General features: G+C 34.2%; 1 protein-coding gene across 7 annotated transcripts in view; it reads right to left on the bottom strand.

Annotated features, from left to right (window-relative positions):
* LOC105492818 (EFR3 homolog A) overlaps positions 1-13,419 on the bottom strand; it is a 102,919-nt gene that overhangs the window by 53,732 nt on the left and 35,768 nt on the right. For 6 of the 7 annotated variants that reach the window (XM_011760076.3, XM_011760077.3, XM_071067821.1 and 3 more), the window contains exons 3-7: positions 12,278-12,405; positions 10,509-10,659; positions 7,029-7,150; positions 3,163-3,312; positions 630-767 (exon numbers count right to left, since the gene is read on the bottom strand). In XM_011760076.3, coding sequence (XP_011758378.1) covers positions 630-767; positions 3,163-3,312; positions 7,029-7,150; positions 10,509-10,659; positions 12,278-12,405 — 689 coding nt within the window. Of the gene's footprint in view, positions 1-629; positions 768-3,162; positions 3,313-7,028; positions 7,151-8,845; positions 8,865-10,508; positions 10,660-12,277; positions 12,406-13,419 lie in introns of those variants that run through there. The other variant, XM_011760078.3, reaches the window with a different exon arrangement.

Consider the following 13,419-nt stretch of genomic DNA (forward strand, 5'->3'; position numbering starts at 1 on the left):
ACACAGAATATTTTATAGTAGATCTATCATCTGGTGACTGAGTTAGAAACACAACGGCTTGACAAGGCTTGAGAGATCATGTCTATGTGGAGAAACTCAAAGCTCATTAACGTATTTTGCCGGGAGGAGAGCATGAAAGTACCAACGAGATATTTAATATTCTTGCTCTGATTAATCACTATGTAAAAGATGAATTTACTCAGGGATGTGAATGTGATCTAAGGTAGCCCAGCCATGGCAAAAAGACAGCCAATAAATAGAAGCTAGTGACCAGGAAAAACTGACCATGAAAGTTAGTAGAAGAAGATACATCATACTTAGACACTGTTTGTTTAAATATTTCACTGCACATATGCATTTCAAGGTCTGTAAGTAGATACTCAAGTTAAACAATGCCCATGATATTAAACATATTATTACACTTCATACTTAAAGGGAAAAAGCTAATTAAGTAATTGAACCACTGTTCAAACATATCATGCATGACTCAGTCCTGTACTACTTCTACAATGTTACACTGGTTCCATTAATAACTCACTCATGCAAGTAAAAAAGTAGTTGTCCTCTATAAATAAGTTAACACAGAATTAACACAGCAAAGTCACAAATAACCAGGAAAAACTACTTACGCAAAAACTGGTCTAACAGCATTATTCATATTCCCAAAAGTTGCTCGACCCAGCAGTTCTCTGAAACAGTTTTCAGCCAGCACAGCAGGATTCTCTTCTTTGTCAGTTGCAGAAGGAGAAGAAGGAGGGCCTATGCGACTAAAAAAAAAAGGGAAATAAAGAAAAACACAAGAATTTTAACATTAATTCTTTTTTTTTTTTTTTTTTTTTTTTTTTTTTTTTTTTTTTTTTTTTTTTTTTTGAGACGGAGTCTCGCTCTGTCACCCAGGCTGGAGTGCAGTGGCCGGATCTCAGCTCACTGCAAGCTCCGCCTCCCGGGTTCACGCCATTCTCCTGCCTCAGCCTCCCGAGTAGCTGGGACCACAGGCGCCGCCACCTCGCCCAGCTAAGTTTTTGTATTTTTAGTAGAGACGGGGTTTCACTGTGTTACCCAGGATGGTCTCGATCTCCTGACCTCGTGATCCGCCCGTCTCGGCCTCCCAAAGTGCTGGGATTACAGGCTTGAGCCACCGCGCCCGGCCTTTAACATTAATTCTAATAAACAATACACTTTACTTTTTAGAAATGTTAAAATGGCATTTTCTTTTTATCCTCCAGCAAATATAAAGCTTAATTCTAATTTCATGAATTTAACACCACCAAAGTGAATCATACACTCTTTCAAATTGAAGAAATAAACTTGGCTGTGCAAATTATTTCTAACAGAATGTCTCTTATACTCAGCAGCTTGCTATTCACTTTCATTCAACTTTTCTATATTTATAGCAAAATCTTAGTAAGAACACAGGGCCCAGAGACCGTCTTTAGGTATCCTTCATTTAACTGTAAATGGGCAAAAATAAAGTGAAAACCTATGACATAGCCTGTAAATAAAAAATAAAATTTAAAAGCTAATTAGAATATCTGTATACATAGCTGTCTTCAGCAGACAATATTCTATTCACATCCTGAAACATTATTTTAGGCTAATGAATTTATGAATAATAATTCTAAAAATGTATATGTGGCACTGGGATTATATCACGAAAAAACATAATTTCTTAAGAATTGACAACCAATGAGCTGTTTCTTGTATTTTACTTATGCTAATTCTGGACCTCAAGAGCCATAATTATGGAAAATGGGTTCCCAACTAGCTAGTGAACCTTTAAATAGTAAATATTTGAGATAAGGAAACTTTCACCTCAGCTACAGTGCCAAGAATAGGAAAATACAGATAGTGCTAAAGTACATCAACTTTCACACTTTAGGAAAGGTTCCCAAAGCTGGAGGCAGTCACATCTAAGGAATTAAGCATGAATCCTTTCTGTAATTACTGTAAATTAACATCAATGTTTAAGTGTTACCATACAGTTATCAACTACCTATCATTTCTAGACTACTTTTATGTTGCTACTACACATATAATCACTAAAATCATAAATAAAATGTAAATTTAGAACTACAGATTGGATCACTTTTAAATTTGATTCAAATTTTTCTCCTCAAACTGCAAGAACCAGGAAAGTCAGGATAATAAGCCACTGGAGAATACTGCTTCTGAAATATTTATAATATATTATTTACATTAAATGTTAAAAATATATATATATATATATATATATATATATATTTTTTTTTTTTTTGAGACGGAGTCTCGCTCTGTCGCCCAGGCTGGAGTGCAGTGGCGCGATCTCGGCTCACTGCAAGCTCCGCCTCCCGGGTTCACGCCATTCTCCTGCCTCAGCCTCCCGAGTAGCTGGGACTACAGGCGCCCACAACCGCGCCCGGCTAATTTTTTGTATTTTTAGTAGAGACGGGGTTTCACCGTGGTCTCAATCTCCTGACCTTGTGATCCGCCCGCCTCGGCCTCCCAAAGTGCTGGGATTTATAATATTTTACTATTCATTTATTAACTCATTATCTCTGTGTATGGTAACAAAAATGTGGGGGATAAGCTTCTAGTATTTGAAAAAGTGGAATAAAGTACAGAATTCTAACTGCAAGTGAATGTTGTAGAGGAAAAAGAAAAAAAGAGCATAAATCCCAAAACAATATTCAATTTCAAAATATCTTAGGACAAATCAAATATGAACAGTGTCTAACTATTTTGTTGAAAAAATAAAATACAGTGTAGGTAGCTATTATTATCATTATCATTATTATTTTCGTTAGTTCTAACTCCCTGTGCAAAAGTATGCTGGATCTTTTAGATTAACAAAAGTAAAGTTATAATTTCTGTTTCTCACATTTGTAACTTTAAGTAGTATTCATTAAAACGGCAATTTGAATATTCAATAACTAGTGGCAAATAAACTGTAAACTTATTCTAAAAGAAAGGCTTAAGTGTATGAGTAATATTCTGTAGTCTACTATAAGCCTAATGTGATCACCACAGACTAAAAATTTTTTCAGAAAGGTACATATTTTTAAACTCATTTAACTTTATGAGACTACTTACACAGTACTAAAGACAAAACATTCTTATCCTAGCAAACACACATACATATACATAAAAGTAACATAGTCTCAACATTAGTATCTTTTTAAATACCTGTCAACTTCTTCTATCTTTTGCATGTTAAACAGAAGGGATGGAACAATCTTATCCATATGCTGAGGTTCCCAAATGGTGGCCCGAAGTTCATCGTTAACTGTTTTGCGAACCACACCTTGAATACCTCTAATTCCAGCAATTCGTATCCTATTAAAAAAAAAAAAAAAAAAAAGGAAGAAAATGAGCCATAAAAAAATTATTTGAATAAGTCTGTTTGCCTAAGAGAATGGATATCAAGTAAATACTGTTATCTTATCAATAAAATATCTTAAAATAACACACAAGTCTAAGAAAGTAAATCTCAAGACACAGAGATATGCCCCAAAAAGGCTTACTTTAAATATCATGTTCTTAAAATCAGCATTTAAAAAGTTAAAAGGACTCTAAAATACAGAAATATCTATTTTTCTATTTAAAAAAATCAACAACATAGATTTTCTTAAAATGATAATGATACTCCATTTCTTACCTAGAAGTCTTAAGAGCTGAGTGAAAACAGGATTTCCCTGTTCTGAACACCCTTCATGCTTCTTCAGACTTCTCACTGTTCCTCCCTAACAGCCCTTCAACTCCCTTAGTCCACCTAGACAGAAGACTAAGCTGGTTCTTTTAAAAGGTATTACAAATAAGAACTATCGAAATGGAGCACAGATAACCTCAGCCATATATATACAAATGTGTCTATAAACACATATACATTATCATATAATAATCGGATGTGACTTAAAATGTATCAATATAGTAGTGAGAGAATGCTGCCTTATCCTCCCATCCCAGATCACATCACCAAACCTCCTCAAGCTCTTCCTTATACTTCTTCAAAAAAGCAAAAGAAAATAAAAATCTACAGGTTCAAGAATGAGAAGAAAAGTGACTTGTAAACAGTTTCTAAAAACTGCAACAGAACAAAGTCTCAAGCAGAGCTAACTTGGTGGCCCAATTAGTCTCAAAACATTTTCCTTCTGGTCAAATATGATGGCTATTTACTTCCTTTCTTTCTGCTGTCTAAAATACTCACCAATTAGATGTTTATTCAGTTTACCTAGCATTGTCTTCCAAAAACAGTAAATAGGTTTAAAGAATAGAAGATATGGGGAGGGAGGTGACATTGCTTTACATCCCCATGGCAAAATAACGCAGGCATTCAAGAGTAGCAGATGGAGAATGGGAGGTGGCAGTAATATGATACTGAACAGGTGAGAAAAATGAATTAGAAGACACAAAGGCACATTTTGCCTATTTCAAAGCTGTGTCTATACATGCTACTTTTTAAAACATAAAGAAGATCTATGAGAGAGATTCTCGTGCAGCTATTACAGTGGGCAAGGCTAACACTGCTACAAAAGGTGCCTGCTTTACGTACCTGCTGCTACACCTTGGGTGATGAGAAGGCCAAGCACAAGGTGGCATGGAGCACATGAACAAACAAGATGAAACTTGTATCATGCCTTGTGAGACAGCAGCCTAAATGGTGCAGCAGCAGATAGTGGTGCCCTTGTTCAAGGTTAAAGGGTGGTGTCGGTGGTAACTACCAATAGCTACTATAGCTACACGGCTTCATCCTATCCAGATCTAACATCTAGACTAATCAGCACATTCTAGCCATGATCCCCCAAAAGGAATTCTACAGTTTCCCCATCAGTAAAATAGAACAACTGTCACATCTACAGCATAGAAATGTTGAGTAATTTAAATGAGTTAATTCATATAAAGTGGGTAAACAATAATTGGCACACAGTAAGCACTCAGTGTTAGCTGTTCCCGTTTGCTGCTAACCATGATGAGGATGATGACAATGATGGTGGTGGTGGTGGTAATTTCTACCACAGCTGAAGTTTCTTTAGAAAATCAGAGTTAGAGATTAAGATTGTGATGCTACAAGTGGGAACCAGTTCTTCAAGGAAAATAAGAAAATCCTAATATTTACCAGCTCCATCTCCTACTGTCCATGTCCCCTGGAGTTCTACTTGATAAGAGCTTGGTAAAAAAAATAAAGGGACTAATGATTTATCTAAGTTAGAATTCAGAATATAAATATACTTAAAGAAAATCAAAAGGGCTTTTATTTAAGGTAAAGCAAAAATAATCAAACTAAGTATTTTATATTAAATAGCATTTTAGTTTACTCATTTGTTTTACAGGAATTCAAATAAAATGTGGGTATTATGGAACTTCAAATATGATATAATATTGGAAAGACATAGAATTAGCAAAATGTACTGTAAGTCCTTTCATTGGTTTATAGAAAATTTCAAAGTTTTTCTCGGAAGCAGTAATGAAAAACAGGTAAAAATATATTCAAAAGACAAGATATTTCACTAGGGAATGATAAATATTTAGAAAAAACATACCACATTCCAGATATTTTCTATATTTTGAAAGAAAGCAAAAATGTTAAAATCTTGAAAAAATTGCCATTTTCTTTAGCTAATCTTTGTATCTTTTTGCTCCATTAAAAACTTATTATCAGCCTCTCAAGAGAGAGAACAGTCTCATAAACATTTAAAAAATATCCTTGAGAGACAGAAAAAAGAATTTTCCTGGTGATGGAGACAAACAGAAAACTAATTCTTATAAGGTAATTATAGTATTTTTCACCTCTGAGAAGGCTGTACACTTCGTAATAAAGGAATAATAGCAGGACTCTAAATGGCCTATACTCTACTGAGCAAAAATTATACCAGCAGCATCACAGACAAAAATAAATTTTATACCTGAAAATAACTATTTAATCACCTTTAAACTTTCTTTCTCCAAGTTAAAATAACATTTATACTTATTTTTGTTTCATGTAAACCAGCACTGTAGCTTGTATGCTTTAACTAAAAGCTAGTTATATTTCTGTACATTCCTTTATTTATTTTAAAATAAAAGTAAAAATTATAAAGCATTCTATATCTTGATTATCAACTGCCCACAGTAACTTTAAATCCTGGCAGATTTCTTGGTTTTTAGATGTAAGATAGTAATGCTCAAATTACTTTCTATGTTTCCCAAAGTCATTTTGACTTTAATTCTTAACTTTAAAGTTTCTCATTTCTGTATTTCTCATTCTATCCGCCTACAGATTGAGTTTATAAAATATTTGACTCCAGATTTTTAGTAGGATACATCTAGAAGAAATGTTTAAAAATGTCCAAGATAGTTGTCATGACAACCTTAGATGGATAGTGATTCAGTAATATACATTCATTCCATTGATCTACTTATTCACTCAAAAAGTACTAACTGAGAGCCTACTATGTACCAGGCCCTATTCAAAGTACTGGCAATACTGCAGTCCTCAAACCAAAGTCCTCACCCTCCTGGAATTTATATTCCATAGAGGAGCAAGAAACAAAGAGATACATGATAAAAAGATAAAGATAACTAGGGATGGAATAAGAAGGGTGACATTAATAAACGGTGGCTGGGGAGGGTTCTTGTGATAAGGTGTCATTTGAGCAGAAATCTGAACAAAGTGAGGTAACAAGCCATGTGGGCACTAGAGAATTGTTTTTTGCACCAAGACCAATGTGTCCAAAGGGCTTGAGGAGAAGTGTGACTAAAGTGTTCAAGAAATGGCAAGGAGATCCACGTGGCAGGATTAGAGCGCAAGCAGGAAGAAATGATAGAAGGACAAGATCTGACAGAGTAAGCAGAGCATGAGGAGACATTCTAGGCAACAGTAAAGACTGCATTTTAGTGAGCTGGAAAGCCATTCTCATTTTGCTACTTCAGTCAGTAATTATAGCTTCTAACAGCAATGGAAAGCCATATTTCAGCCATATTCTTGTTTCCTCTGGTAATCATTATGTAACATATAAACATAATATTCATCTCTAAATTACTTACTATAGATCATAAAGTAAAATAATACATACTCTGTTCGTATTTCTGGATCACTATGACAGGAATGACACATGGCACTGAATCGAGACACAAAAAAGTCATAACGTCTGTGATAGGAAGGTGTGTCTTCTTCAATATTTGCAAATTTGACAAACTAAAAAACACAAATAATATAAACAATATATATTACCTTCTTGAAAGTGTGGACCAAATACATTTAATTTCATACACCGTCATATTAACAAGCAATATAAAAATAAGAAACAAACAAAATATCAAATATGACATTAATACAGAAGAAACTTTTTTTCTTGAGATAGGGTCTTGCTCTGTTGCCCAGGCTGCAGTGCAGTGGTGAGCCTCGAATTCCTAGGCTCAAGTAATCCTCCCACCTCAGCCTCCCACGGCGTCAGGACTACAGGCATGCACCACCAAACCTGTCTAATTTTTTGATTTAATTTTATTTTTGTAACAATGGGGGTTTCGCTGTGTTGCCCAGGCTGCTCTTGAACTCCTGGCCTCAAATGATCCTCCTGCCTTGGCCTCTCAAAGCACCCAGATTAAAGGCATGAACCACTGCACCCAATCCAAAAGAAACTTTTTAATAATAAACTTTTAGAAAACAAGAGGAAGAAAAAAGAAGAAACGTAATCTATGCTTTCCCTAAATCTTAATCCATAATAATGACAATGTATTTATCATTGCACAAAGAACACAAGCTTTGAAGTAAGAAAGGCCTAAGATTGAATCCCCCTATTATATACAGCAATACTTCACTGTGTCTTTGGACAAGTTATTTAGCTGTAATCCCTCATCTATAAAATGAAAATAGTATTTCTAAGTTTGAAGGGTTTCCGAGAATCATGATATAATTAATATAGGTAAAATATCTAGCATATACTATATTATTTCTTTAAAAACATGAACCAATGTTGCATGCCATTAACATGTATTACCAATATTATTATTTATAACAAAATTATATGTTATTTATTGATATTATTTAAAATTTTTCTTTCTTGAATCAGTAGGTATACAGCTATACTATATTATGCTCCACACTTTTCTATATTTGAAACAGTTTACAATAAAAAAAGAGGTAAAAACAAAAAGTATCTAGCACAGTTTTTGAAACAAAGGAGAACCGAAATACATTGCATCTATTACTGTCATATTGAGTTGGCATTAGCATGAAGAGGAAAATGTCAACAAATTAAACTGTAGGAAGACCATTAATAAATTTTAAATTAGTACTGGTCGTGCTCGACAACATAAGGCACTCAGCACCACTAAGAAAATCAGACCAGCAGTAAATACTAGGTAATTAATGTTGGTCAAGATAATATGGCATTTCATTTAATAAAATTCACTCAAATTAAGGTAAGTAACTGGGGAAATTGGTCTTTTGCCCAAAAGACTCATTAAAACAATCTAATGGCATTGCTGGGTGAAAGTAAAGACACTTCTGGAAATGTATACTAAAATTCTCCCCCTAGCTAGTAAGCCACTTCCCCAAAACGTTCCTCACCTAATGTAAACAAAACAGGAGAAGCCTAAGTAGCTACCTTGCCTGAAACTAAGCTTGTCACATCATCTAAATGCATTTGGAAATACCCAATATATTCCTGCTGAAGTAAGTGAAAAAAATCATATTAAGAGTTTTGAATTAGGGCTCATTTAATGCTCTTGCTACCAGTAATAACTAACAGTGCTATGCACTCTTCCAAAAGCTTCATATATATCAACTCATGTCACACAACAATCCTGTGAGATTGGTATTCTCATTATCCTCATTTCACAGATGAAAAACTGAGGTAAAGAGAGAGTAAATAACTTGCTCAAGGTATACAGTTAGAAAGCGGTACAGGCGTAGTTCAAACTGGGGTGGTCAGACTCTGGAATCCGTACTGTCAGCACCTCGTATACTTCCTCTTCCTGTCCTATACCAGAAAATAATTATCCATAAACAATAGCAGGTAATATATGATTCTGTTATTTTTTTAATTAAAACTCTGAATGGAAACATACAGTATTCATGTAGGTTGAACGCCTTAAAGCTTCTCAGAGAAGAAGTTGGAACTGAAAGACTGAAGGTGATACAATGAAACTAAAGACAAGAGAATAAATATTACCACTGTATTTTCTTTTTAAAGTAGGTATGCTTTCCCCAAACTTATTTTAAGGGACAATGGTTCAAGATGGAAGAAAATGAATGTGGCGAGCAGAAATAGTTCAGAAGCAGTCTAAAAAAGAATAAACATACAAACCTTAACTTCTATGGTAAATTTATTTTTAAGACCATTCAAAGACCATTCAAGACCATTCAAAGGAAAAGAATAGCCTTTTCAACGGATAGTAATGGCATAGTTAAATATCCACATGCAAAATGTGGATAAAGCTGAATGCTGAATTCATAGCACATACAAAAGCTAACTCAAAATGGATTATTAAATACAAACCTAAACTGTAAAACTCTTTAGAAGAAACTATAGGAGTAAACCTTTGTGATTTTGGATTAGGCAATAGTTTCTTAGATATGAAACTGAAAGCATACCTGTCCACCACCCCCCCAACACACATACACACCCATGCACACCAACAACAAAAGGAAAAAAAAAAGCAATTGCACTTCATCAAAATCAAAACTTTAGTGACTCAAAGCATACCATGAAGAAAGTGAAAAGAGAAAACCATAGAATTGGAGAAGATATCTGCAAATTATGTATCTGATAAATAACTCTTACCAAGAATATATAAAGAACTTTTACAACTCAACAATAAAAAGACGATTGAAAAAAGGAGGGAAAGGATTTGAATAGACATTTCTCCAAAGAAAATATACCCAAGAGTCAATGAGCACATGCAAAGTTTTACCATTAGTCATTAGGGAAATGAAAATCAAAACCACAATGAGATACCACTTCAGACCCTCTAGGATGGTTAAAATAAAAAAAGATAGACAATAACAAGTACTGATGAGGATGTGGAGAAACAACACTCACATTGGTGGTGGGAATATAAAATAATGCAACCACTTTGGAAAACAGTTAAATACAGTTACTACATGACCCAGCAATTACACTACTAAGTATATATCCAAGAGAATGAAAAACACACATCCACACAAAAAACGGTACACAAATCTTCATAGCAGCATTATTCATACTAGCCATAAAAATGTAAACAACCTTAATTAATGAAAAGGCATGAAACTCAAAAGGAATGTAGGACACAAAGTTAGTGTTGCAATAAAAGACCAAGAGAAAATAAAAATGACAGGTATGCATTCATTTACAGGCAGATATTCTATTATGATTAGTTAATACCACAGATTTCACAAGAAACAGCAGAAAGAGTGAGAGGCAAAGTATTCTAATTATCTTAATTTGTGTTGACTGTTCAAATGCCCTATTCAGGGAATTCGTCTTTACCAGGTAAAGTCATTCTAAGAAGCAATTAATTCTAGATATGCTAATTAAGCATAAATTTAGCAACAGAATAGTTTTACTCACAGAATTCGTTCCAAGAACTTGAAGCTTTGGTTCCCCCGATTCCAGCAGCTTTGCCACCATATGAAGAAAGCTTTCTACAAATGGCTTAATGCTTTGAGAATGGCAAGCCATGAGAAGTTGGTCCAGTGCCTCCATAGCTATCAAAACATACCTACATGTAGGAGAAAAAGAACGTCAAAGCATTTCTACCTCTCTTAATTCTCCTAAGTGCTTTCCATTGGAAGAACTGAAATAATTCTATTGAAATACACTGAAGAAAGAAATGCAAATTTAGTAACTCCTAAGTAAAATCTTAATTCTCACACAGCACTAATATCTTGGTTATAAAATAATCCTTCTATCAAAGTATACAGAAAATATACACTGTATTCCTCCATTTTCTCCTTAATTATCTGAGCTTCTTTAACATTAACTTTGTGTATATTTTTCTTTGTAAATATGGACATTTTCTATTTTCCAGACTTTTAACCATATTTACTTGTATCTGACCCAAAATAATAATATTATGGTAATGTGACAATTTCCAATATAATCTACTTAGATGTCTAAATGTGAGTAGATAAAACACTACCAGCAACAGAACATTATTTTTAAAATCTCATAAATATTACTTTACAATTCATCAGATTTTACATCTTGTACTTAAAATTCAGACAGACACCAGAGGCTAGGAAGAGCATGTAAGTGGGGCTGGGGGGGCCGGGGTGTGGAGGGATGAAGAGAGTTTGATTAATGAATACAAATTTACAAAATCAGATAAAAGTAGTAGTTCTAATATTCGGTAGCAGAGTAGGGTGACTAAAGTTAGCAACAGTGTACTGTATATCTCAGAGTAGCTAGAAAAGGACTTGAAATGTTCCCAACACACAGAAGTGATAAATTGAGGTGATGGATAGCCCAAATACCCTGACTTGATCTTTACACATTCTGTACATGTGACAAATACTCACATGTACTCCATAAATATGTAAAATATCATGTATCAATTTTTAAAGGGTAAATCTAAACAATAATTAAAATTCAGTCTTTAGACACTTTTCCTTCAACAATCAACCATAAAGCTATGTGTGCCATCACTTACTAAAATATTCTAAGTGGTAACAATGCAAAGGTACAGAAAGCTAATATTATCACTTGGAGAACAGAATACTCCTGAAAACTTGGATCATAAAATGACAGAATGAGAAAGTATTTATAATCCAAATTGCAAAGTTATTCTTGTGCGAGCACAGAGACTATAGTAGGACGGTAGACTTCTATTTATCAGTAGGAGTGTAGCTAGCACAGTGCCAAATCAGCATGCTTGAATTTCCTGGGCCTTGATATCTAAGCCTAACACGGTTCTTTCTTATTACTCCTCTGAGAGGTAAAACTGAAGCTGTGTGGAAAAAAAAAAATCATCTGGTTAACAGGATCTTTCTGTTTGTTTTCAATTTAGAGATTGATTTTAAAATTACAGTATTGCACTGATAGACTAAGTGAGTCAATTTCTACTATTTCCCATTAGAAAAGTCTCAAAAATCAATAGTCACAAGCTAAAGGTAACTCAGTAAACTAACATAGTCTACTCACAAAACCTGACCACCAGGAAAGTAATAAAAGCCACAGCATCTATCAGAGTATTATACATTTCTTTGTATAATACTACATGTTTTATCCTCTATATATTATCTTTGTTGCACTAAATGGCAAAATAATCTATAGAATGATTTAAAAGTCTAGAAAGAATTTTCCAAAGATACTATTTTAGCAGCCATTAGTTTCCTTACCCAGAACGATGTCTGACAACATCCCTGCTCAACCTTTCTGCCAGGTAAGAACCAATTCGATCCAGTTTCTCTGGCGCAGATACTGCATAAAATGTCAATTTCTCCATATCAGCTTTCACAAGGCCATCCTAAAAATAATAATAACAACAAGATAGATTATATTTTCATGCTTATCATATTTTTAAGTGTTGCCTGCTTTACATTTTCCCTTTTTGGATTGGGGATTAAATGATATTTATGAATAACCCTTCTGTACATAACCTCCTTAGCGCTAATATTCACCATGATGGATACATAGAACTTTCAAAACATTTTTTAAAATGCCCCATTTACACAAAGCACAAACAGTAAATCAGACTCTTAACATCTTCCTTTATAGAGACATAGCTCAATTATCTGTAGTATATAGGGAATGGGATATAGATGTAAAAAGATTTCAAACAAAATTTGTTTCAGTTTAAAAATGTGAAATGTTTATTAAGCTTGTTTTACTCATTTACTTACATGATAGTCAACATATGGCTTTTTTAATGATTCAGAAGTCAGTGATATCATTATAAGTTTTTGTTGTAATTAATAAACGAGAAGGTATTCAGAGCTGTATAATCTATACTTGTTCAACATATTTAAAAAGCAACAACAGGTCCCTGATATGGGATTCTAAAATGGTCATTTGTTGCTGCCTTTTAAAAGATGATGTGCAACAGGTGCATACATTCTCTCCAATTACCACCTAAGTTTCTTGGCCATATATAACCCAAGTAAGTGTTGCTTAGGAATATTGGAATAGGTAAGAAGAGAAAAAGGGAAAACTATGTTAGAATCTACAACAAAAATCATGTAGATGTGTGTTTTCACCTTCAACTGGTCCCTCTATGTTCTTTGGCTATTTTGCTGTTTTCCTAGTTGAGTCACCACCTCATATTCTGCACCTACTCCGTTTTCCTCAAACTTGCTACTTTGTGCCTCTCTCCTCTCTCAGACAGCAAATGAGCTCTTCTCTTTCTCGGAGAAGGTGGAAACCATCAGATTAGTATTTACTGGCAAAACATCCCTGCTTTCTCAATGCCTGCTAGGCCAGTAGATCTTAACCAGGGGTAACTGAGCCCCTCCAGGGCAATGTCTAAAGGCATTATGGGTTG

This window comes from Macaca nemestrina, chromosome 8 (genome assembly GCF_043159975.1).
Source record: "Macaca nemestrina isolate mMacNem1 chromosome 8, mMacNem.hap1, whole genome shotgun sequence".
In the NCBI taxonomy this organism is placed as follows: Eukaryota; Metazoa; Chordata; class Mammalia; order Primates; family Cercopithecidae; genus Macaca; species Macaca nemestrina.